Genomic DNA, 25,822 nt, shown 5'->3' on the forward strand with positions numbered 1-25,822 from the left:
GGCCGAACCGAATTTGCATATGCAAATTAGGGGCGGGAGTGAAATTACGTGACATTTCGACACAAAACAAGGAAGTACATTTTTTTCCACTTTCCACCCCTAATTTGCATATGGGCAAATATAGGGTATTCAGCCGAATCTTTCACAAAGGATTCGGGGGTTCGGCCGAATCCAAAATAGTGGATTCGGTGCATCCCTAGTATTAATAAAAAAGACCAAAAAACCTGTGCGGATTTGGTCTGAGTTTTTTTCAGAAAATATTGAGATATATTCGGACTTTGATAAAAAAAACCCTAAAAGTTAACTTAAAGGTGAAACACTCCTTTAAATCAGCCTCAGGTATTTCCAGGCAACAGTGCTGTAAATTTTAAAAGACTCAGGAAAAGCTTTTCCCTGCAGGTTTTGTGCCAATTTGGCTACAGCTTTATAGATTAGCCCCCATTGTGTGCAAATATTTGTCTCTTGTTGGAAAATAATGTAATAAATAGTTGTACTGTACAGAACAACCCCTCAGTGACTTCTAATATCCTTATCATTTACAGTAGGGGGTACATTTTCCCTTATAATACATGAGTGATACTCACAGTTCCCTGTATAACTCAGCCTGCAGCCTTGTGCCTTTATTTGGTCACAGAACAACCCCTCAGTGACTTCTAATATCCTTATCATTTACAGTAGGGGGTACATTATCCCTTATAATACATGAGTGATACTCAGAGTTCCCTGTATAACTCAGCCTGCAGCCTTGTGTCTTTATATGGTCACAGAACCCCTCAGTGACTTCTAATATCCTTATCATTTACAGTAGGGCGTACATTTTCCCTTATAATACACGAGTGATACTCAGAGTTCCCTGTATAACTCAGCCTGCAGCCTTGTGCCTTTATATGGTCACAGAACAACCCCTCAGTGACTTCTAATATCCTTATCATTTACAGTAGGGGGTACATTATCCCTTATAATACATGAGTGATACTCACAGTTCCCTGTATAACTCAGCCTGCAGCCTTGTGCCTTTATATGGTCACAGAACAACCCCTCAGTGACTTCTAATATCCTTATCATTTACAGTAGGGGGTACATTATCCCCTGTATAACTCTGCCGCCCTGTGCCTTTATGATGTTGTGTAACGGGTGACATCATACAATATTGACTATAAGTGATTATTTAATATAAGGATATATTTTCAGGTTATTTGTGGCTCTCGTTGGGCCTGTGGGTTACTGAAGACACAAAACAGTGAAACAAATCAACATTTTTATTAATTTTACCAAACATGCAAAAATAGAATAGAATCTCCATAAAAAATAGAATGTTACATAACTATTGTTTAGGGATTTTTTTTTTAACTTTTAACATAAGAAAACCTGTCTCTCAACCGGTACCATTGATGTATTGGACCAAATTTGCACATATCTTATTACAGAGAATAAGCCCTGCAGATCACTGATATATTGGACTGCAAAGATTAAACACGGGTCTACGTTTACAAAATATTCCAACATAAACAGAACTGCTGATATTTTAATTTAAAGGCATGCGCCACGGGGCTGAAAAGTGCCATTTAAAGGGAAGCTAAAGCCTTCTTAAATAAAATAAATACTGATAATGAATAATGAATTACTTGTTGCTCAACAAAATCTGGGTGCTCTAAACATTTTTAATCGCTGCGTGCCTAGTTCCTGGTGTGTAACTCCTCCCCCTGTGAGATGATGAGCAGGAAGTGACTTTTACTACACAGATGTAGGCGGAGCCAGTGGGATGCCAGAAACAGAAGCAGCTGGGTGATAAGGCTGGTGTACTAGTTCCATGTAATAGAGTTTTCACTGGAAATGATATTAACAGATATCTATCTGCATTTTAATACAAGGATATTATGTATGTGGCCCCTTTATCGTTAAGGTCAGTAAAGTCAGTGCTAACGCCCCGCCCCCCGCTTCCATCTTGCTCATGCTCACAAACCCCGCTGATTATTAAACATGGCGGCTTGTATCATTTCCAGGCTAAATGCTAGGAATGTTAAAATGTAAGCTTCTTTTTAAAGTAGCATCTTATATATGTGGTTACCGGTATCCTTTATCTGCTTTATAGCCAGCCCTTTTAAAGGATAAGTAAACCTTTAAAATAAGTGAATGTAAAATTGATGAGGGGGCTTTTCTAAGCACTTTTGTAATTTACATTCATTTTTTATTTATTTTTTATTCCAAGATATTAAAGGATACATGTAGTATTAATATGAATGAATTTTGTTACAACAGCGCCACCTGCTGGTCATTTTCTGATCAGTCTGTCCACCAAGTAGTCAAGGAAGTTGTCAGGAGAAAGAAAGAGGCTGCTCTGATGTTCGTCTGCTTTGGAAAATAATAAGAAACCTTTCTCACGTCTTTCCTAAGTAGAAGAACATCAGAGCAGCCTCTTTCTTTCTCCTGACAACTTCCTTGACTACTTGCTGGTCAGACTGGTCGGAAACTGACCAGCAGGTGCCGCTGTTGTAACAAAACTCATTCATATTAACAGTACATGTATCCTTTAATATCTTGGAATAAAAAATAAATAATGAATGAATGTAAATTATAAAAGTTCTTAGAATAGCACCCTCGTCAGTTTTACATTGACGTATTTTAATGGTTTACTTATCCTTTAATCGTCAGAAAACATATACCAGCAAACTGGGTAAATCCCTGCATTTTTATGGAGTGAATGCAATGTTTAGGGGGGGACCTGCCCTCTGAATCATTGCATTCGGGAATAAGAAAGCAGGGGTTAAACTTTGCATATTTTACTTGAAACAACCTCAATGAGATCACTGCCAAAAGCATATTTCCCATGATCCTCCAGTTAACCATTTGTGGCATCTATGAACTCCAACACGATCTCTTTGTTATCCTCATCCGGCACAGAAACAAGCAACGTGTAAATATCAGTTCCTGATGCCCCTGGGTTTGATCCAGGAGTCTCAAGGACGAACGGTTTCTTTTCCTCCGGATGAACACTGGTAGAAGACAGAGAATCAGATGGTAAATGATCTTGGCCAGTAGCAATTTCAACCTCTATCTGCTCGGATTTGGCATCAGCATCTTCTTCAACCTTACTGGAACCTCTCATGATCTTGATGGTTGTCCCACCATTCTCCTCCTCCATTTCCTTGGAGGAACTGGGTTCTTCTTCATTTGTCAAACTGGCCGACACTGACGTTACATTTTCTGATGACTCAGTTGCTTCAGGGGATTCATGTTTTATCTCCCACTCTTCTGTCACCGAATGCTCCATAACTGTGTCCACATTTGCAGAGTTCTGGTCTGACGACTTGGAATGAGGCTTTTCCTCAGGATACTCTGTCTCCCAATCTTCATCTTTATCAGTTTGTTTTGTTTCTCCAAATAAACTAGACTGTTTTTCCTTGGTTGCTATGTCAGACCATGGGGAGGTGTCATTAACTCTGTTCTCGGTTCTTTGTTGCCAAGAAGCTCGGGTTTCTCCTCCTGTCTCTCTACTGTTCGACCAGCGACCCCTTTTGAAATTTTGTCCTCTGCCTTGGAATCTTTCTGGGCTGTCTTGATCCCTTCTGTGAGTAAAGTCCTTTCTGTCTCCAAACCTTGATTCTCTGTCCTGGTTTCTTGAGGTATTCTGCCAGGAACGCATTCCAAAGTCATCTCTACCCCTTCCACCTCCCCTGCCGAATTCTCGCTGTTGCCTTCCAGGCCAGCCATCTCCCTCCTGTTTATCTCCAAACCTTCCAAAACTTTTTTGTGGTGGGAACGTTTGCCTTTCTCCCTCTGGTGTGTCATTTGCAGAATCTGAAAACCTATCACTTGGCCTTTTGTTCCAGCTGTTGCCCTCAGACCTGTTTGCATTGATGTTGCTTTGTCCTGAGTAATTTGCAAGATTGAAGAACCTGTCATTAGACTTGCCAATGTTATGAACCTCAGGCTGCTGGTGGCTATTGTTGCTTTGTCCTGAAGAAGTGCCATTAGGATTCCATGTAATTCCACTTTGAGCAGAGCAGTTGACAAACGAGCTATTGTTTAGGCCAACTTTTCCACTACTTGAGGCCTGCATGAAACATGAAGGGTAAGGAGGATACGGTTGGTTACCCTCTTGGTTAAGACATGGCATATATCCAGGCTGGCAGCTGCCAGACAGATTTGAACAAGAAGTAAAGCAACGACTCTGGTTCATACAGGGACTATATCCTGTCTGATAAGGACAAGTAGATGGGAGACATGACCCACCATAGTAAGGATTCTGGGGAAGCATCCTGTAGGCCCCAATTATTGCATTGTTGAGTAGATATGACAAGGCATCCAAGCGGATTGGAACAGTCATTGCAGAAATGGAAGATCCAGTTCGCCCAAACACAGATGGATGAACATCCACAGCCCCAGTGGAATGGGTGGATTGCACAAGTGAGTGAGAAGGCTTCTGGTGAGAAGAACTAGACGAGGAGGACCTGGTGGGTAGATTATGTGGCTTTTTTTCAGCAGGTTTGGAGCCCTCTGCTGGTGGATTTGTATTAGTGTCCGTACTAGCAGTATCTCTGCTGAGGGCATCATGAGACGTAGATGCTCTGTCTCCTTCAGCTTGTCTGGAAAGGAAGAAAACTAAATTGTTGGCAAAAAGAAACCATCCACAGTTAAAGGGCAAGTCAACCACAAAACAACAATTTGGCTAATAAAAGACTATAATAAAATAAAATAAATAAAAAATAACTTACAAACTATAGAAAATTTGCAATAAATGTAAAAATGTGTCTACGGTGTCCCCTAATTAAGAGTATAGTACCCTGGGTTCAACACTAAAGAACCGCACTCACTGTTTATGTTACAATCAGGCAGGGCCAATCAGAGTTATCTTTTGCTCAAGGCAGAGATTTTAAACCTTTGGTCTTTTCCCATAATGGGGTTAATCAGGCAGTGTGGCATGTTCCTTTTATATATACAGACACACTGCAGAATGATTGGTCAATCAGCAGGGGACGTAGTGACCAATTGCATTGCATTATGAAGTCAATGACAGTACAGTGTGATGCATTTTTCCGAAATGTTGGTATAATGGCTCACAATATATTTATTTTAGATCCTCCTCTGCTATTAGCCAATCAAACAATACAAACTGTCTATTGCTCAACATATACAGGGTGTGTGGCTGGAGACCACCAGGACAGGCTCAACTGACAGTGAGGAGGTGGAAGATATAAATTGTCAAGGATGTCCAACCTAGATGACCATAGATGATAAGGAGGAGTGATATACTGGGGACACAGGGAATTAAATGTGAGTGTAATATAGAGGGGACACAGGTCCTGCAGGAGAAATTTAGGACAAGCAAGAGTGATATAGAGGGGACACAGGTCCTGCAGGAGAAATTTAGGACACAGGAGTGATATAGAGGGGACACAGGTCCTGCAGGAGAAATTTAGGACAAAAAGGAGTTGATATAGAGGGGACACAGGTCCTGCAGGAGAAATTTAGGACACATGAGTGATATTGAGGGGACACAGGTCCCGCAGGAGAAATTTAGGACAAAAAGGAGTGATATAGGGGGGACACAGGTCCTGCAGGAGAAATTTAGGACAAGCAAGAGTGATATAGAGGGGACACAGGTCCTGCAGGAGAAATTTAGGACAAAAAGGAGTGATATAGAGGGGACACAGGTCCTGCAGGAGAAATTTAGGACAAGCCAGAGTGATATAGAGGGGACACAGGTCCTGCAGCAGAAATTTAGGACACAGGAGTGATATAGAGGGGACACAGGTCCTGCAGGAGAAATGTAGGACAAGCAGGAGTGATATAGAGGGGGCACAGGTCCTGCAGGAGAAATTTAGGACACAGGTCCTGCAGGAGAAATTTAGGACACAGGAGTGATATAGAGGGGACACAGGTCCTGCACGAGAAATTTAGGACAAAAACGAGTGATATAGAGGGGACACAGGTCCTGCAGGAGAAATTTAGGACACAGGTCCTGCAGGAGAAATTTAGGACACAGGAGTGATATAGCGGGGACACAGGTCCTGCAGGAGAAATTTAGGACAAAAAGGAGTGATATAGAGGGGACACAGGTCCTGCAGGAGAAATTTAGGACACAGGTCCTGCAGGAGAAATTTAGGACACAGGAGTGATATAGAGGGGACACAGGTCCTGCAGGAGAAATTTAGGACAAAAAGGAGTGATATAGAGGGGACACAGGTCCTGCAGGAGAAATTTAGGACATATGAGTGATATAGAGGGGACACAGGTCCTGCAGGAGAAATTTAGGACAAAAAGGAGTTGATATAGAGGGGACACAGGTCCTGCAGGAGAAATTTGGGACAAAAAGGAGTGATATAGAGGGGACACGGGTCCTGCAGGAGAAATTTAGGACACAGGAGTGATATAGAGGGGACACAGGTCCTGCAGGAGAAATTTAGGACAAAAACGAGTGATATAGAGGGGACACAGGTCCTGCAGGAGAAATTTAGGACACAGGAGTGATATAGAGGGGACACAGGTCCTGCAGGAGAAATTTAGGACACATGAGTGATATAGAGGGGACACAGGTCCTGCAGGAGAAATTTAGGACAAAAAGGAGTTGATATAGAGGGGACACAGGTCCTGCAGGAGAAATTTAGGACATATGAGTGATATTGAGGGGACACAGGTCCTGCAGGAGAAATTTAGGACAAAAAGGAGTTGATATAGAGGGGACACAGGTCCTGCAGGAGAAATTTGGGACAAAAAGGAGTGATATAGAGGGGACACGGGTCCTGCAGGAGAAATTTAGGACACAGGAGTGATATAGAGGGGACACAGGTCCTGCAGGAGAAATGTAGGACAAGCAGGAGTGATATAGAGGGGACACAAGTAACTCAGAACGGCTAGAACAGAAGAACAAGACAGTAATGGGGATAAGAACAGACAATCTCTCAGGTTTACACCCTATACAGTAGAGCACTGTTTGCGTTTTAATTGTAGAAAACGGGCTCCTCACCTGCTCCGCGGGTTTCCAGCCGCGTTACTCTCCATGACTCTCCTTCACTATTCGCAATGAGATCCGCTCTGATCCAACTACTAAGTAGCTCCTCACGTCACCTGCCACACCCAGAGAGTAAAATGCGCAGAAAGATGAGCCTGACCACGCCCAGCCTGTAGAATGCGCGAAGGGTTGAGATTAGCCACACCCCGCCTACACTTACTGCACCGAGAGACAAGCCACGCCCAGCCGCGGAGCGTTTAGTAGGGAAGAGCCAATGGGCAGACTTCCTGGGAAATTCTTTCTCAGCCCAGGGCTCGAGTGTGATATTGTGATATTCTGGGGCTGTTGGACTGATGTGTTATTGTTGCTTTGTCTATTTGTTTTGTACATTTGCTGCCTAAACTATAAAATGCTGTTTGGGGGTCAGTGACCCATAGAAACCAGACAGCAGATTTTTATTGTTTTAATATCTTTTTATTTACTTCCACTGCCTGGTGGGTGTTGGTATTGATCTAATTAATTGCATTTTCAGTGATGTAGTGGGTGTGGTTGTTATAATGACCCTACTGGTGATGGGCGAATTTCTCCAGTTTCGCTTCACCGTAAATTTGACAAATTTCCTGTGAAATTCTTGAAATGTCGAAAAATTTGCAGAACTCAATTTGACACCGGTGTTAAAGGGATACTGTCATGGGAAAAAAAATTTTTTTCAAAATGAATCAGTTAATAGTGCTGCTCCAGCAGAATTCTGCACTGAAATCCATTTCTCAAAAGAGCAAACAGTTTTTTTTATATTCAGTTTTGAAATCTGACATGGGGCTAGACATATTGTCAATTTCCCAGCTGCCCCCAGTCATGTGACTTGTGCTCTGTTAAACTTCAATCACTCTTTACTGCTGTACTGCAAGTTGGAGTAATATCACCCCCTCCCTTTTCCCCCCAGCAGCCAAACAAAAGAACAATGGGAAGGTAACCAGATAACAGCTCCCTAACACAAGATAACAGCTGCCTGGTAGATCTAAGAACAACACTCAATAGTAAAATCCAGGTCCCACTGAGACACATTTAGTTACATTGAGAAGGAAAAACAGCAGCCTGCCAGAAAGCATTTCTCTCCTAAAGTGCAGGCACAAGTCACATGACCAGGGGCAGCTGGGAAATTGACAATATGTCTAGCCCCATGTCAGATTTCAAAATTGAATACAAAAAAATCTGTTTGCTCTTTTGAGAAATGGATTTCAGTGCAGAATTCTGCTGGAGTAGCACTATTAACTGATTAACTTGAAAAAAACATGTTTTCCGATGACAGGATCCCTTTAAAGTCAATGGGCATCTGAATAGTGTTGACGCACAATGGCTTTTCGCGAGCATCTTTTCTGACGTGCGTCCAATTTTTATTTTTGACACAGGCGAATTTTCGCGTGAATTTATTCGCCGAAGGCGAAACGTGGAAATTCACCCCAAATTTACACCTTTGCGAATTTATTCGCCCATCACTAGACCCTACATCTGTTTAATGAGTTTTCTTAGAAACTTAGATATCCATGTGAAGGGCTGTAACTGTTTCCTGGACACCGGGATAAAAAAAAAAACGACTTGCAAATGAAGGTTTTACAAAAAAGTAAAGGAGGGAATATGAATGGTAATTACAGTTTTATTCTGTATGGCTTATTATTTGTAAGGAACGTTCTTTCCCAGCATGTTTACTACCAGTATGAGACGTATTCTCAAGAATGCTCGGAGCCTGGGGGTTTTCCGGATAAGGGATCTTTCTGTAATTTCGATCTTTTTAAAGGGTGGTTCACCTTTAAGTGAAAGGGATTTTTATAATGTTTTTTTTTATTTCTAAATGACACTGTTTACACTGCAAATAATTCACTCTACAATATAAAATGTAATTCCTGAACCAACAAGTGTATTTAGTTGTAATATTGGTGTGTAGGTGCATCTCAGGTTATTTTGCCTGGTCATGTGCTTTCAGAAAGAGCCAGCACTTTAGGATGGAACTGCTTTCTGGCAGGCTGTTGTTTCTCCTACTCAATGTAACTGAATGTGTCTCAGTGGGACCTGGATTTTACTATTGAGTGTTGTTCTTAGATCTACCAGGCAGCTGTTATTGTGTGTTATAGGCGCTGTTATCTGGTTACCTTCCCATTGTTCTGTTATTAGGCTGCTGGGGGGAAAGGAGGGGTGATATCACTCCAACTTGTAGTACAGCAGTAAAGAGTGAATGAAGTTTATCAGAGCACAAGTCACATGACTGGGGGCAGCTGGGAAACTGACAATTTGTCTAGCCTCATGTCAGATTTCAAAATTAAATATAAAAAAATCTGCTTGCTCTTTTGAGAAACAGATTTCAGTGCAGAATTCTGCTGGAGCAGCACTATTAACTGATGTGTTTTGAAAAAAAAATTCCCATGACAGTATCCCTTTAACTTTTAGTATGTTATAGAACTTTTCAACTTTTACTTATTGTTTTTGAATTATTTGCCTTAGACCCCATCTAAAAACAAATGTTCTGTAAGGCTACAAATGTATTGTTATTTCTACATTTTATTTCTCATCTTTCTATTCAGGCCTCTCCTATTCATATTCCAGTCTCTTTTTCAAATCATGGTATGGTTGCTAGGGTAAATTGGACCCTAGCAACCAGATTGATGAAATTGCAAACTGGAGAGCTGCTGAATAAAAGCTAAATAACTGAAAAACCACGAGTAATAAAAAATCAAATCCAATTGCAAATTGTCTCAGAATATTAATCTCTACATCATACTAAATGTTAATTTAAAGCTGAACAAGCCCTTTAAGTCTATTAGAAAATCATGTAAACATAAAATAAACAAAATACAATTGTTTTGCCCAATAAGGATTAATTATATCTTAGTTTGGACCAAGTACAAGCTGCTGTTTTATTATTACACAGAAAAAGGAAATAATTTTTAAAAATGTGGATTATTTTGATAAAATGGAGTCTATGGGAGAAAGCCTTCCCATAATTCAGAGCTTTCTGAATAAAGGGTTTCCAGATAACAGATCCTATACCTGTACATGCATTGGAGCTACCTTATTGCTTGACTTGGCTGCTGGATATTCCATGGACTGCAAAACTAGTAGACAAGGGATTTTGGCCATTGTAGCCTCTTCTCTGTATTGTAGAATGCTGCTCTCAATGATTTACTACAGAGAAAGTGCTGGACATGGAAATACATGTAGTTTTTCTGTTAGGGTTGTAGCAGCTCATAAATATGTTTTATCTAAGGCTTTGTTGGACCCAATATAATCTGTGAAGGGGCAGAGCCAAAATAAGGACCATACCTCACACATTTTTCGATGGACAGTCCCGATTTTGACAGCTCAACCCGCAGTCCCGGATTGTTATTGAAATGTCGCGACTTTCTCTTTGATCTCCTGCACTGAACAGCCAGAAAAAGATCCGAAGTTTCTAACTTAATAAGCTTTTAGCAGAGAGCCCAGAATAAGTGTCAGATACACTTAGATACATGTGCTACAATTCAAGATAAGCAAAGAAGCAATTGTAACAATTTAAGATAAGCAGGTCTCTTGGGAGAACTTAGGCTCACAGCTTAAAGGCCAATTCACCTACATTAGCAAAACTGTAATAACACATAAAAACCACAGAAATGTGTTCAGACTTTCATAACCTGCCAAATCTTGTAAAATAAACATTATAATTCGGGGGTGTGGCCAGAAAAATGGGCATGGTCAAAAATGTTCGCCTCGCTACGCGTCCAGAATCTTTTTATCCCTCTTTCTATTTCCATTTAAATGTTGGGAGATATGAAATGACTGATAGAGGTATAATGTACAGTACACACAATAATACAAACCAGGCACTTGGCTTTGTCCAACTCAACATATTTCACCTACAAAATGTAAGTTCTTTAATGTATTTTTCCTGCCTGTAGCTTGGAAAAGGGTTACATTCTACTTTCTGATTGTTACTAAGAACATATTGTCATCAATTACCCTATTTCTTATAAAAACAAGACATATTTTTAATATACAAACATGAACAAAGTTCTTTAGATCATAGATGTATTAGGTTGGAAGGATTTATTAATTTAGTTGTCTCTCTCTGTACGCTGGATTTCCATATTGCGGGACAAAAAGGTGCTTTCAAATTAAGCTCCTTAGTGTTACAGGTATATTTTCTGTGTCGTCTTATATGTGATCACTAGTGATGGGCGAGTTTGCGCGTGAAATTCGCGAAACAGCGCTGGCGTCCATTTTTCTTTTACGCCTGCGAATTTTTGCGGCCAGTTAGCGAATTTATTCGCCGGTGGCGAATTGCGCAAATTCTGGCGAATAAAGTCGCCCATCACTGGTGATCACATCCCCATCAATTTAGCCAGGCTTTCCGCTTCATTAAAGGAGAAGGGAAGGCTAAAACTAAGTAAGTTTTATCAGAAAGGTCTATATAAATACACCAGTAAACCCCCAAAGTAATGCTGCTCTGAGTCCTCTGTCAAAAGAAACAGCATTTCTTTCCTTCTATTGTGTACTCATGGGCTTCTGTATCAGACTTCCTGTTTTCAGCTTAAACCTCCAGGGTTAGGGCTTGAGCATGCTCAGTTTGCTCCTCTCTCCCTCTCCCTCTCCCCTCCCAGCTATAATCTGAGCCCAAAACTATGAGTGAGGAGAGAGAAACTCAGGCAGGAAGCGATGTCACACTAAGCTAATATGGCAGCTGCTTTCCTAAACAAACAGAGAGAGCTTCTAGAGCTGTTTATTCTGCAGAATAAATATAGTGTTATAGCTTGCACTATTGTGGCTAATCTATTGACAATAAACTGCCTCTGTAGCTTTCCTTCTTCTTTAAAAGCCTCTACTCTCCTTTGGCTCCACTTTGAGCTGCCAGTGGATCACTCTAGAGCTGCCAGAAGCACAGATGTGTAATGATGTAATCACTGCAATGACATCATCACTCTTCATGAGTTTGTGAGGCTTGAGGAATATGCACAAGGGTTTTATCAAAGACTTAATGGGGGAGCAGAGTTGTAATAATTGAGTGGGCAGGAAATTCATTTTATCTCCCCAATTAGAAGTGTCAATTCATTTTCAAAGTGTTTCAAAAACCGAATTTTGGGAAATTAAGAACTACAATGATGTTGATTAAGAAATGTTTGCCAAAAGCTGTTTCCGAGGATTTACTTGGGATTTCGTCCATCATGGAGCCTGCTGGAATTGTGTTATGGAGGTTCTGTATACTGACTCCCCTCTAGCACCTGCAGTTAGTAGGAACCTATGTGTTGAGAGTAATTCCCAGAAGTAATGGGAGGACTCGGCACAACCCCGCAGGTAAGGTGTGTCTGATGTCCCTTGTGACTGCCCTTTAGATTTTATAAAGAAGGGGAGCAGACTAGATTTCTTGCTTTGAGGCTTGATGATATCTCCAGTAGAAGTCTTAGTTGGGTTAAAGGACATCACCAGTGGAGGCCTAGATCAGTTGATCAGGGGGCATTAGAACATTAGGGCTAGGTGCACATCAACCCAAAGCTCCCCTATAGATTGGTAATGGGTTTAGACCCCAGATTCAGAGCCACTAGAACTCCCTTAAAGTATCAGAGTTTGTATGTTTTTGTATGCTTTTTTTGGAATGGATGGACTTCTCTTAGCATACCACCCCAGAAGAAGACTCTAGGAGTTCAGTTATTTCCTTCTTCAGGAGAAGTATCCTCGCTTTAATATTGTTCTCTTCCACCTCAGGTTCCTCTTTCTCAAGCTCCCACAGAACATTGCGCAGGGCATTGGCATTTTTGGCTGACTCCAGCTGCTGCGGGTCCTTCTTCAGATCCTCCACCCAGTCCAAATACGCCTGGAGCAGCCCCATGTCCCCTGCAAAGCTCCGGAGGATCTTCAGGTCTTGCCTAAACTCTTGCAGCTCCACGAGAAGGTGTTTGCCACTCTCTGTCAGGTTGTTGCCAGCGATCCTGTGGGCAGAAGAAGTTAAGAGCTGTAAGTACACCCCCGAGGAATGAGACCCTTTTCCCACAGGTTTCTGCAACTTTGTAAATGGTCTTTTTTAATTAATGTTTCTTTTGTTTTTATGTCTCTCTAAACTGTCATTTAGGGGTGAAATTCAAGTCATTATTTTAGTGTTGGAGCTCCATCATCAGTTCTCAAAGATGCTCCATTATTTGTTCTGCTGTTGCAACATCTATGTACAATAGGAGGAGCGCCTTCTTCACAGTACTACTGTTGATAGGATATTCTTGACCCTGCCTGAATATTTGTACTTATCATTAATTAAAACAAAATTACTGATCTAAGGCCATGGCCCCCACATTGGTTTTTGGTGGACAGAGTAAGAGCAGAACTCACGTTAGAAGCCGCAGAGTGGAATTGTGTGTCAGGCAAGAAACAAAGTTGTCCAGGCCATTGTCTGTGATGCCGGTGATGTCTACATAAAGCTCCTCTAGGGTGTCGTTACTACTGAGCGCATCCCACAGGTACCGCACACCTTCTGAGCCAATGCTATTGCCGCACATTCTAGAAACAAAACAGCAGAATAAGGTTAAAAGACTGTGGTAAGAGCCTGTAGTAAGGGGAGAAGGTCATGGTGAGGCAATGGACTTTAATATGATGAAAATATAGTGGTGTAACAATAAAGGGAGCAGAGCTTATTGTATTTTGTTATCAGCCCTTGAATTAGCATTGAGAGAACTGGACTGTTGAACAAAAGTGCCGGCTACACACCACCTTCTACTGGTTGAAGACAGCAGGCTTACTCGCCTAATTATTCCATCCCTCATTTAATTTTAGTGGGGGGCAGCAGTTATTAGGGTTGTGCATTTGTGTTGAAGCCATGGAGAAAAAACATGTACAGGGAACCCATGAGCAATAATGTCTGATTTATAACTCCCAGAACCCCTGATACACAAAATTAATATAAGGTAGGGATGCACCGAATCCACTATTTCCGAATCCTTTGCTAAAGATTTGGCCGAATACCAAACCTAATCCGAACCCTAATTTGCATATTCAAATTAGGGGTGGGAAGGGGAAAACAGTTTTTACTTCCTTGTTTTCTAAAAAAGTCACGCGATTTCCCTCCATGCCCCAATTTGCAAATGCAAATTAGGATTTGGATTCAGGCAGAAGGATTCAGCCGAATCCGAATCCTCCTGAAAAAGGCCGAATCCCGAACCGAATCCTGGATTTGGTGCATCCCTAATATAAAGTCTCCATTTTGCCCTACTGTTGACAAATTGTCCTTCAGACCTGTAGAGCCTTCAGAAGGCCACACAGAGTGACTTTACAACTTACAGGAGACTTCTCACTTCACAGTCAGACTTCAGCACCTTGGACACAATCATGGCGGCCTCCTTTGTCAGAGAGTTGTAACGAAGGCTGGAAAAAATGCAAAGGGAGAGTTATCATTCCTGGATCTTTCTCTTTAGCCTATGTATTAAAATTGATTTGTTGATACATTTTCTGTGGAGTTGACTGTGCTTCTATTATGTCTGATCAGTTGCTCTGGATCTCTAAACCTGGAGCAAACTGTGCATCTGTTTTATTAGATGGTAGCTATGGATTGCTAGCTAGTAGTTGTTGTGCTACTAGAAGCCAAGTGCTCTAGGTTACTATACTTGAATTGCTTTGTCTCATAAGGCATTACTTTCTAGTGTCCATACACAGAGGAGCAGTGTTACAGCCAATACTCACTAGAGGGTTTGGCAGCGATGTAATAGAAGCTGTAGAATCCGCAACCCTTGGATCCCAATATTGGCATAGCCGATGTTTAAGATCTTGAGGCTGGTGTTGCAGTGCTGCAGAACGTAGCATAGAGTCGCGCAGTCAGCGGGGTTCAGTGTAACCTTGAAAAAATTGACTTCATCGATCTCAGAGGCCACATTTCGTACCACCGTTTCCTGCTGGAGCTCCCTCAGGCAGTGCAACAGATTGAGGAGCTTCTGATTTACTTCATATCTAATTTTCCCTTTAAACCAGATTGTCAGAGGATCCAGGATGTCACAGCTCAGGCACTCTACCAGCCCTTTCAGCTTCCCTTCTATTCTATAACAGAGAAGACCCATAAAGAACCTGGAGAACATCTGCAGCCTTTCCCATTGGTTGTCTGTCTGTATTTCCAGAGTGGTGGATAGAAGCTCACATTGCACTGGGTCTTCAGGTATGACTCCAAAGCACCAGAGATCAAGGCATTGCGTCAGCTCTTCTGCCATGGGAGTGAGAGACATGACACAGTAGAGGGCAGCAAGGTGCTCCTGAAGAGTTAAATGGAAGAATGCAAACACCTCCCGCTGCTGCCCAGATTCCGGCACAAAGATTCGTTGCAAGAAGCTGTCGGGTAGTTCTGTAGGGTGAAACCCATACTTTTGGATGTCCTCTGGGTAAAAGAGAATTTTGTTCTCTAACAGTGAATAGTATGCCAGTTTCCCCAGTTGATAAAGGACATCCTTCATAGCTGTGTAGATAGGAGGGCTGCAGAGTACAATGGGTTCCGAGTCAGTTTCATTGTCTCTGCTTGAGGACTGTCTCATGTGGTGATGCATGATGGTGCAGAGATAGCTACGGTAAACCTCAGTTATAGTCTGGGGTGGCTTTTCAGTGCAAGAGCCATTCTCACGACACTGAAAGAAGGAACTGAGGGCGGTGCATATGATGAAGCAATAGAGTGGAATGAAGGACATGCCTGATAAATTCTCATTTTGTATTATATACTGGAAGACATCCTCTGATAGTTCTTTGTCTCTGAAGAACCTGAAGCAGTACTCTCTCACCTGCTCCTGCTCAAATCCTAGAATAACCACTCGACGGTCAAAAGCATCAAGTGGAACGGATGGCCGTGGCCTGCTGGTAACCATGACAGAAGCCCCTGGTAACAGATATCCCTTGATAAGGCTAAAAACAAGGTCTTTGATGGGTACAGCATCACTGATGCTCTTCACAGCCTTCCCTTCATTTATGGAGTACTGAAATTCATCCAGACCATCGAGAATAATCATGAGGTTTCGGGGATCTAGACATAGTTTTTCCACCACATCATCTAAGTGGACATGGTTGCGCTTGACAAGATCAATGAAGCTCACCGGGCCTCTTGCTAAGTTTAACTCCCGCAGTGCAAAATGTACAGCGCAGGCGATATCTCTGTATACCATCCCTATAGCCCAGTCATGGATCAGCCTCTGCATTGCCAGACTCTTTCCAATTCCAGCAATCCCAGTGACAAGAACTCTACGTGGTGTTTTTGATTCAGAAGCCATCGGAGTTAGAAGGTCCCCTAAAGTGATCTTTTGGTGCTTGTTATGGGCATAGATGCGAGCACGGCGATTGGCAAGGATAAAGTACTCGTGTTGGTCAGGAAGTTCCACAGGGTCTTCATTGGTGATTAAAAGCTCGGTGTACTTGATCTCAATCAGCTCACAGCAGCTGCGGGAAGCATCCAGGTTCCCTTGGATCTTCTTCTTTTGGAATGTAATGGAATGCTTGTGATAGCGCAGACTCTCTGGAAAAGGAATAAGGAAGCTGCCATTACTTTTAGATCTTAAAATATGATTAGTGATATATTGCTCAGTTATAGGGTTTCCATTGAGCAGAGCTAGATGTGGTATAGGTTAGAAGAGTAGCAAACCCAAACAGAATAGTGGGCCAAGGAGCTAGAAAACATTCCATAAATGCAATCAGAAAACCTTAAAATGACAAAAGCATGAAGAGCATAGTGGGCAGATGTAAGAAGCCCTATGGCTACGACATCCTAAAATACCCTATCTACCAGGGGCTTGAAATACCCTACCTAACATGGGCCTGTATCTCCTTCAAGTACTCCAATTGCTTTTCCTGTGCTTGGCCTGTCCCTCTGCTGTGAAGTTCCTTGAATATGAACATGACGGTGCATATTTATAAAATAGAGCAGTGGTTGTTAAACTTCTTCAGTTCAAGTCCCACTTGAAGGTCCAACTTTTAGCCAAGACTTTGAATAGCCAAGCTTTGGTTGGGGCTCTTCATAGCTCATAAAATGAATACAGATACAGGAAAATTGGCATATTAACCATTCAGTCATGGTTTCATAAATATCTAGGACAATAAATATATATGCACCACAAATCTCACCCTAATGGATCTTCTTACTAGGCTTTCAGGTGTATCTAGGAGCAAAGGGCCAGTCTTCTCATATAACAACCTAACTAACCTAGAACTGACTCCCTCTGCAACTGCTCCCAGCCTCCCTAATTGTCCGGCCCCACAGTCTGAGAATCACTGAGAAAGAGCTTCAACAATTTTGCCAGAGGGAAATACAGACATACAGTATCTCTCTCTTCAGTAGGATATTTATGGGAATATTGTCAAGCAGAGCATGAGATTCCTTATGTGTCCCTAGGAGAGTAAAATTATGTATGGTTTCACTTTAGGAAATTAATTGGAGTGAGACCTTAACAGTTATAAGCAACCAATGTTATGCCAGAAAAGAGCCAATGAAATAAAAAAAAACACACACCACATAATAAAGACCAACTAAGATCACATGGATCTACAATCTGCCCATGGAAGGAATGTCCTTTTTCTCCCTATGTTTGCAAGTTCTCACTTACCTTTCAGCTGGCAAAATATGATCAATGGATTCCTTTGTGTGTCTGTAGAGAGGAGAATAAACAACATGGGTCTCTTGCTCAGGTTCTTACATGCAGTACAATGGTCTCCTGCCCATGAGTGGTATATGTTGATTCATAGTATAAGCAGCAATACTAACACAGAGGCCATATGATTCCTGTGCAAGGAATGAATGAGAGGTGGCCACCAGGGGGGTTTCCTTTTGGACAGGTTCTGGGGCTTGTAAGGTCAGTGACATAACAATAAGGGGAGCCTGACATCATAGGGTCATCATGGAGCGGAACCAGGTTCATCACCTTCAGATGTACTGGTAATTTGTTCTTGACTTACCCAGTTGCTCCAACTTGAACGTGTGTTTGCTACTCAGGCTTCTCTTAATTCTGCTCCATGTACTTTTTTTCTCAGGTTTTTCTTTTTCTGAAATGGGACATTAAGTAAAGGTCCCATCATCAAAGCAATTCGTTCATAGGCTTTATTTAGTTATATGGATTAGGTCAACATACAAAATCCTTTCTAAACTCCAAATGGAGCCTGCAGTTAATCAACATGTGCCTGGGACCCTTCCAATGGCCTGCCCAACTGATATATATCCAGAAAATTGGCCAGATATCATAGGGTCATCATGGGGAGGAACCAGGTTCATCTCCTTCAGATTGTTCTGACAATGACTTTATTCAGCAAGTTATAAAATAGTCTCCAGCAAGGACCATGGTGATGTGTTGATCTCACTAGCACCTTAATCAAATCTGATCATTATGATAGTTCAGTGCCATAGGGCAGGCAATAAGCAAAGGGCTCCCAAACTTCTGAATGGGTAGAGACCTGCAGAAGTTCATCGTAGTTCAGGGTAGTGTTCAAAGTGCATACAACATGGTGGAGTACATACAGTCTTTACCCTTTGCATCCTGTTGGCCACTTAGCAAATTACCCCCTTAAGTCTAAAAGGGTTTTTGACATCACCATTTCAGCCTCCATGCATTATAGACAGTGGGGCTCATTTATAAACACTGGGCAAATTTGCACCTGGGCAGTAACCAATAGCAACCAATCAGTGATTAGCTTTTTTCAGCTAGCTGCAGGTTGAACATTGAAAGCAATCATCTAATTGGTTGCCATGAGCTACTGCCCAGGTGCAAATATGCCCAGTGTTTATAAATTAAACACTCACTGAGTCTTCTCAGCTTGGAGCAATATAGTAAATGTAAGCAAGTACTGTTATTTAAACTCCTAATATGCAAAAGTATATCCTGTGTTGTTATTCATATACTGCATGGCTATCTATATGCAGCCTTCAGGTTGGAGACCATCCATACAAAATTTCACAGACACCATCTTCCATTGCTAACAGTTGCTGGCACTAAAGGTGGTCACCTCTGTTATAAACCCACTATACATTTACAGTTCATGACCAGTTTCCCTTTCTGGCACTTCCAGGATAAGCCTGGTGAGACCTGCTTAGATGATCCTACCACCTTCTACAAACCGTTAATGAACCTCAATACTTTTCCCATTCCCTTTTCAATACCGATTGACCCAGGGGTTTGCTTGAAGTAGACCGGGAAGGTGTTCCTCATCCAGTTTTGTAGTTCTGGGCAGTAATAATCCTTGACCTGCTGGAGAACATGGATGAACTTCCGGCACACCTCGTCATCCTTGGTCACCATCTCTAACATGGACATGACCTGGTTTATTTCTGGTCTGCATTCCAGAAGCTTGAAGTATTTCTCCTGGGAGAAATGCCCCTCTTCATACATGTGCCTGAGAATCACGACTGGATTTCTTGACAACCAGTTGGTTAAATCTGGTCGGATCAACAGGACTTCACCAAGACATTTTTCTTTCAAAGACATCTACAGAAAAGAACATAATTAGCCATTAGCATGAAAACTCTGTGTTATGGAGGACCATGTCAACTGCATAGTAATATACATTCAAATGTGCTTAGGTTTTCCTATCAGTAAGGAGTCGGTCACACTGATGACATCATAGTGATGGCAAATAACCAAAAAAAATGTTGACTAGTCTTAGGCTGGCCATTCCTGGGGCTGATATTGGCGGCCACGTCTGATGGACAAGATTCTGCTTTCAATATTCATTTTCGAAAACGAACCTTGATTTATCAAGGTGTGTATTTTGATGTTCTCCAGAAATTTACTGTGTCATAGTCAATGGGACAATTTCAGAAAGAGAAGATATTCTTGAGTAAGAGAATTGCACCTATTCATTACACAGCTCTATAACTACATGGGATTCTCTGTATCTGATACTGTATGAAGAAGTTGAATAGCTCTGTTACATAACCAGCTCCATTTATGTCAGATACTGAAGTCCGATCCTATTTAATTGCAGGAAAATCACCTGAGTAGACCATATCTGCCAATGTTTACTGCTTTTATGATGAAGAGCGTATTCTGCCACCATTATCTTCTCCTTTATCATGAATGAATCAGTTGTTTTCCATGTTTTCCATGTTTCATCATTTTCATCATCAGAGCGTTGCTGAATGCAGCAAGTGTACAGTTCATATTTAATGCAGCATAATATAATGGGGAAGAAGTTTGTTTTAAAGGATAAATAAACCTTTAAAACAAGTGAATGTAAACTTGATGAGGGTGCTATTTTAAGTCATTTTGCAATGTACATTCATTATTTATTTGGTTTATATTCCAAGATATTAAAGGATACACGTACTGTTAATATGAATGAATGTAGTTACAACAGCGGCACCTGCTGGTCATTTTCTGACCATTCTGACTGCCAAGTAGTCAAGGAAATTCAGGAGAAAGAGGCTGCTCTGATGTTCTTCTGCTTTGGTTTATATTCCAAGATATTAAAGGATACACGTACTGTAAATATGAATGAATGTAGTTACAACAGCGCCACCTGCTGGTCATTTCTGACTGCCAAGTAGTCAAGGAAATTCAGGAGAAAGAGGCTGCTCTGATGTTCTTCTGCTTAGAAAAAGAAAATAGAAACTTTTCTCAATTCTTTCCTAAACAGAAGAGCATCAGAGCAGCCTCTTTCTTTCTCCTGACAACTTCCTTGACTAACTTGGTGGTCAGAATGGTTGGAAAATGACCAGCAGGTGGCGCTGTTCATTTATATTATACAGTACATGTATCCCTTAATATCTTGGAATAAAAACAAAATAAATAGTTAATGTAAATTAGAAAAGCAAAATATCGAGTTGATGGCAGAGCAGTTAATGAGGTTAAAGGAGAAGCAAACCCAAAAGTTTAAAAACCCTACCCTACATAGACCCCCTCCCTCCTCCCCCCCAAATGTCACCCCATCTGAGAAACTGAGCTATTAGTTCACTTTGAAGGCTCACTCACCACTGTGGTCTATCTGTATAATTGGGGCATGTGAAATTTTAACTTCTTTAAAGGAGAAGCAAACCCAAAAGTTAATAAAAAACCCACCCCTCCTACCCTTTATAGAACCCCCTCCCTCCTCCCCCCCCAGCCTAAGTGTTACCCAGGCAAATGCCCCTAACTTTTTACTTACCCCTCGGTGCAGATTCAGGTATTGGAGTTCATGGGCGCCATTTTCAGCCGAATCGGTAATCGGCAATTTTCGTGAGTTTTGGCGCATGCACAGTTGTTGTGAAATGGAAAATTGCTCCAACTGCGCATGCGCCGTTCCTCCGGTCTCATTCCGAAAATTTCCGAAGAGAAGAAGATGGCGCCCATGAACTCCTCTGGACAGAATCTGCATGGAGGGGTAAGACTAAGTGGCATTTGCCCTGAGTAACACTTAGGCTGGGGGGGGTGGAAGAGGGAGGGGGGTCTATGTAGGGTAGGGGGAGTTTCTTTTTAACTTTTGGGTTTGCTTCTCCTTTAAAGAAGTTAAAATTTTGCATGCCCCAATTATATTTGATTCTTTTCACATTTAACATAGACCACAGGGGTGAGTGAGCCTTCAAAGTGAACTAATAGCTCAGTTTCTCAGATGGGGTGACATTTGGGGGGCTATGATTGCAAGGCATGACTCCACTCAGCAGGACATGGAACCATATCCAGAACCAGGCAAAAGACAAGGAGAAAGGGCCGGTAATGGGGCACCTACCTTGGACGGCACGGTCACGGCTCTGAGCTTCTCGCATTCAAATCTATTTGATCTAAATCCATTTTGAGCATTTTGCACGAGTCCAAAGTACTGTTCAGATTATACCTGCACGGAGCAGGGGCCACACCCTAATATGAAGTCCATTGGGCTGTGTAGTACGTGACGCTGAGAGTGACAACAGCACATTAATTAACTAGTACTGCAATGTTTAACCTGCTGTTTCTCTACTTCTCACATTATTGGGGCACAATGGGGCTCATTTATCAACACTGGGCAAATTTTCCCATGGGCAGTTATAGCAACCAATCAGTGATTAGCAGCCAACTGCAAGTAAAACAATGAATGCAGCACTTTGATTGGTTGCCATGGGTTACTGCCCATGGGCAAATTTGCCCAGTGTTGATAAATGACCCCCAGTGTTGCCATCTCAGGCCTTTCATTTTGGCCACATGCTGACAGATGTCCCAGGCTGCATGATTTCTTAGTAAGCAGTTCCAGTGGCATTATAGAATTGTTGTATCTGCGTCAATTACAAAGTGGCCGGGCAGCATGTAGGTTTCATAATTGGTGCCATAGGGATCAGGGTGGAGAACCAGAGAAGGATGCTGGGAACTGGGAGAAGGCTGTAGGGTTGCCATCAATGAATTAGAACACAGCATATACATTTGCATTGTCCCTACTCTGGCTTTTTATCTGATCCCCATTGTAAGCAGCAGTTCTGTCCTGCTTTATGGCAGCTGAGATTCTAGCTATCTGTATAACAGAGCATTGTGTCCCAATGGCTGCACAGATCCTATCTGATCCCCATTGTAAGCAGCAGTCCTGTCCTGCTTTATGGCAGCTGAGATTCTAGCTATCTGTATAACAGAACATTCTGTTCCAGTGGCTGCACAGATCCTATCTGATCCCCATTGTAAGCAGCAGTCCTGTCCTGCTTTATGGCAGCTGAGATTCTAGTTATCTGTATAACAGAGCATTCTGTCCCAGTGAGATCCTGTCTAAAAACCCTTGTTCACATTACTGCAGGGGAGGTTCACCTTTAAGTTTCTTTTTAGTATGTCAAAAACTGGCCTATTCCTAACAGATTTGCATTTGGTTTTCATTATTTATTTTGTATAGTTTTTTAATTATATGTCTTCCTCTTCTGACTCTTTCAAATGGGGGTCACTTACCCCGGCAGTCAAAACCGATTGTTCCATGAAGTTACAATTGTATTGCTAGTGTTACTTTTTATTACTCATCTTTCTATTCAGGCCTCTCCTGTTCATATCCCAGCCTCTTGTTCAAATTACTGCCTGGATTACTGCCTGGTTGCTAGGCTGAATAAGACCCTAACAACCAAGTACCTGCTGAAATACCAAACCAGAGAGAGCTGAATAATAGTGATGGGCGAATTTGCGCCTTTTCGCTTCGCCGAAAAATGCGAAATGGAGAAAAATTAGCGAAACGGCGCCGGCGTCTCGTTTTTGTTTAAAAAAATTTGTGACGCCGGCGAATTTTTGCCGCGAATTTTCGTGGGCGTTTCGCGAATTTATTCGCTGGCGACGAATCCCGCAAATTCGCCGCAAATTCGCGCCTGGCGAATAAATTCGCCCATCACTACTGAATAACCATACCATATAAAAACGATTAAGACCAATTGCAAGTTGTCTTAAAATATCAATGTCTATACAATACTAAAAGTTAGTTTAAAGGTGCACAACCCCTTAAAAATACCCCATGTCCACAAGTGTAACTGCTCTATTAGTTGGGAGGCAGAATTAAAAAGAAAGCAAAGGAAACACTTTCAGGGCAGATTTCATACATGTTATTTTATGGTAACTAGACCAGTCTCTGAAAAAAAAAACCAGAATCTGATTCGGACATGATAATATCCCTTTAATTGCAAACAGAGGTTTTAACCCTAAAAGGAAAGGTTTGCTGCTTTAGTTTCATTGTGGGGCGGCTCATGCAAGCAGATACGTGTGAGGCCTTATCAGGAGTTGTACATAGTTACAGGCTGTGGGCTGGTACCAAGGTGCCTTTTTATGACACATGTAACAAGAAGCATTAGCCAATCAGTGACAGCAATCCGTCTCCATAAACATTCACTGCTACACACACATAAGAACAGGCTCGATTCTCTATCAATGACAGCGGATCAAGTGTAGTTACTACATGTGAACCCATTTCTAATCTTGTAGCTTGTTCCAGGTCTAGTAACCCACGGCAACTAATTACCTGCTTGCTTTAAAGGATTGGATATGGCTAAAAATACCATGTTTTATTCACCAAACTTATTGCACGATGCTAAAGTTTCAGCTTGTCAATAGCAGCAATGATCCAGGACTTCAAACTTGTCACAGGGGGTCACCATCTTGGAAAGTGTCTGTGACACTCACATGCTCAGTGGGCTCTGATTGGCTGTTGAGAAGCTAAGCTTAGGGCTCGTCACTAATTATCCAGCAGAAAATGAGCTTACCCATAATGTACAACATTTCTAGCTACTTCTTTAGTTAAGCTTTAGTTCTCCTTTAAGACAGCAGAGTTGTAGGCGCTGATTGGTTGTTATGGGTAACTAAACCCGGAGCAAGCTTTGTACCCCCTTTTCAGTTTTTGGTTCAGACCCCCCTTGGAGATCTAAAGTTTGGTCAGCACCAAATCAGCTCAGAGACCTGCTTCCTCCCTTAGCATTGTATTTATATTCATACCCTTCTGCCCCATTTCTGTTCACTAATTGCTCGTCCAAAGTCAGACTAATTTATTTGGGGCCCACTAGGGGCCGTCACCCGTCCACTGTAATGGGCTGTTTCCTCAAGTGCCAACCATTTGTTTCTAGCTGGCAGAAAGATTGTCCTTGTCCCTTAGGTCATAGGAGTGTAAGGATTGTGTCAAATCTCTCTTTCAATTCTAATGGTGAGAGCCCCTCTTATCCCTGTATGTTCCTTTCTTCTTACTCCCCTTTTGTAGTCCCTTTTCTGTATCTCCTTCCGCTCCTGTTCTCTTATTTTTCTTTATTTTTTAAACATTTCCTCTGCCCCATCTTCCTCCTCTCTCACTCTTCACATTTCTTTATTAATAATAATAATACTTACTAACCCTTCACTTTAACTTTCCTCCATAACTCCTGCCCAATATATCTTGTCCCCCCACATCCACAATATAACTCCTCGGTGGAGCCTAATACTGCTCTTGCTAAGCTCCCCTGTCTAACTTACAACTCCAATGAGTGTGCTATTGCACAAACTGCTATCCATTGCTCTAACTTGGTTCACAGGTACATTGTCCCCCAAATTCTGGAATGACTGTGCTCTCCAAGGGCCTAAGTTTGATACTGGGATCTTACACTCCAGGCCCCTAGCACATGTGCTCCTGGAACTAGATAGAGACCAAAGAGATATTGTCATATTCTCCATCCCATTATATAATCTAGGACAGGAGTACCCATACTTTACTAAGATGAGGTCTACTTTTAGTGATGTTGTTCCATTATGATCCACATCCATCTATATTTAACTGACAACTATTCCTTATGTAACCCAAACATAATAAATATCTAAATGAAAACCATGAAACAGGAGGATGATTTAGACAAGCTGTTTGTTAACAGTGTCTTGAGATCTACTGATCACCAGCTAAAGGTCTACTGGTAGATCCCGATCTTCCTTTTGGGCACCCCTGATCTAGGGATGGGAAAGGGTCATAAGATCCCTCGGTCAGTTAGGGAAAGATCTCTCATACAGGGCATAGATAACAGAACTATGACTTCCTGAGAAGTAGAGAAGATGAAGCCTTTGGGCCCCCTACAGGTGCAAGTAGAAAATGGTGACCAGCTCCCTTAGGAAAATGTCGGGGCTGAATTATATTTGGAGACATCTTTCCTGGCGTGGTTTGCCAACTTACCCATTTTTAAAAGAGATGTTGGGAAGCTGTGGGATATCTCCAAACCCTATTATTCACTATTAGATACTGAAGCAGAAGGGAGAAACTGGCACATACAAGGATAGAGAGGAGGAAATCAGTAAAGAGGAACAACTAGGGACATGGCTGGAGAAGTAGGTAGAGATGAGAGAGTGGCCACTATTGGGAAAGAAGTGTCAGATGAGAAGTTAGGGAAAGTAATGAGGAAAAGCAATGGGAAAAAGGAAGTACAATGTTCAGGGTCAGTAGAATGGAAAGAAATGAACATGGCTAAAGGGAAAGAAGTGGTAGAATAACATTTAGAGTTAAGTT

At 41.8% G+C, this 25,822-nt stretch overlaps 2 protein-coding genes across 2 annotated transcripts; both read right to left on the minus strand.

The window, feature by feature from the left end:
• Positions 1-2,588: 2,588 nt before the first annotated feature.
• Positions 2,589-7,157, minus strand: LOC121395653. Its single transcript, XM_041569724.1, has 2 exons — positions 6,968-7,157; positions 2,589-4,586 (listed from the first exon to the last, which is right to left on the minus strand). The coding sequence occupies exons 1-2, from the start codon at positions 7,000-7,002 to the stop codon at positions 2,840-2,842; spliced, it is 1,782 nt and encodes a 593-aa protein (XP_041425658.1). The 5' UTR covers positions 7,003-7,157; the 3' UTR covers positions 2,589-2,839.
• Positions 7,158-11,718: 4,561 nt separating this feature from the next.
• On the minus strand, positions 11,719-19,296 carry LOC121395514 (NACHT, LRR and PYD domains-containing protein 3-like). Its single transcript, XM_041569092.1, has 7 exons — positions 19,068-19,296; positions 17,873-17,959; positions 17,524-17,565; positions 14,639-16,439; positions 14,240-14,323; positions 13,295-13,462; positions 11,719-12,903 (listed from the first exon to the last, which is right to left on the minus strand). Exons 1-7 carry the CDS (start codon positions 19,294-19,296, stop codon positions 12,585-12,587), a joined length of 2,730 nt encoding a protein of 909 aa, XP_041425026.1. The 3' UTR covers positions 11,719-12,584.
• Positions 19,297-25,822: the final 6,526 nt, after the last annotated feature.

The sequence above is a fragment of the Xenopus laevis genome, chromosome 7L (assembly GCF_017654675.1).
Source record: "Xenopus laevis strain J_2021 chromosome 7L, Xenopus_laevis_v10.1, whole genome shotgun sequence".
NCBI classification, from domain to species: Eukaryota; Metazoa; Chordata; class Amphibia; order Anura; family Pipidae; genus Xenopus; species Xenopus laevis.

Bases quoted from the DNA above. Each gene is read 5' to 3' on its own strand.
- LOC121395653 (XM_041569724.1), bottom strand. From the start codon at position 7,002: ATGGAGAGTAACGCGGCTGGAAACCCGCGGAGCAG. The intron at 4,587-6,967 runs GTGAGGAGCCCG...CTTCCTTTCCAG, and splicing joins GCTGGAAACCCGCGGAGCAG to ACAAGCTGAAGGAGACAGAG.
- LOC121395514 (XM_041569092.1), bottom strand. From the start codon at position 19,296: ATGTATGAAGAGGGGCATTTCTCCCAGGAGAAATACTTCAAGCTTCTG. The intron at 17,960-19,067 runs GTATTGAAAAGG...GTCCCATTTCAG, and splicing joins GCAAACCCCTGGGTCAATCG to AAAAAGAAAAACCTGAGAAA. The intron at 17,566-17,872 runs GTAAGTCAAGAA...TCCTCTCTACAG, and splicing joins GTTCAAGTTGGAGCAACTGG to ACACACAAAGGAATCCATTG.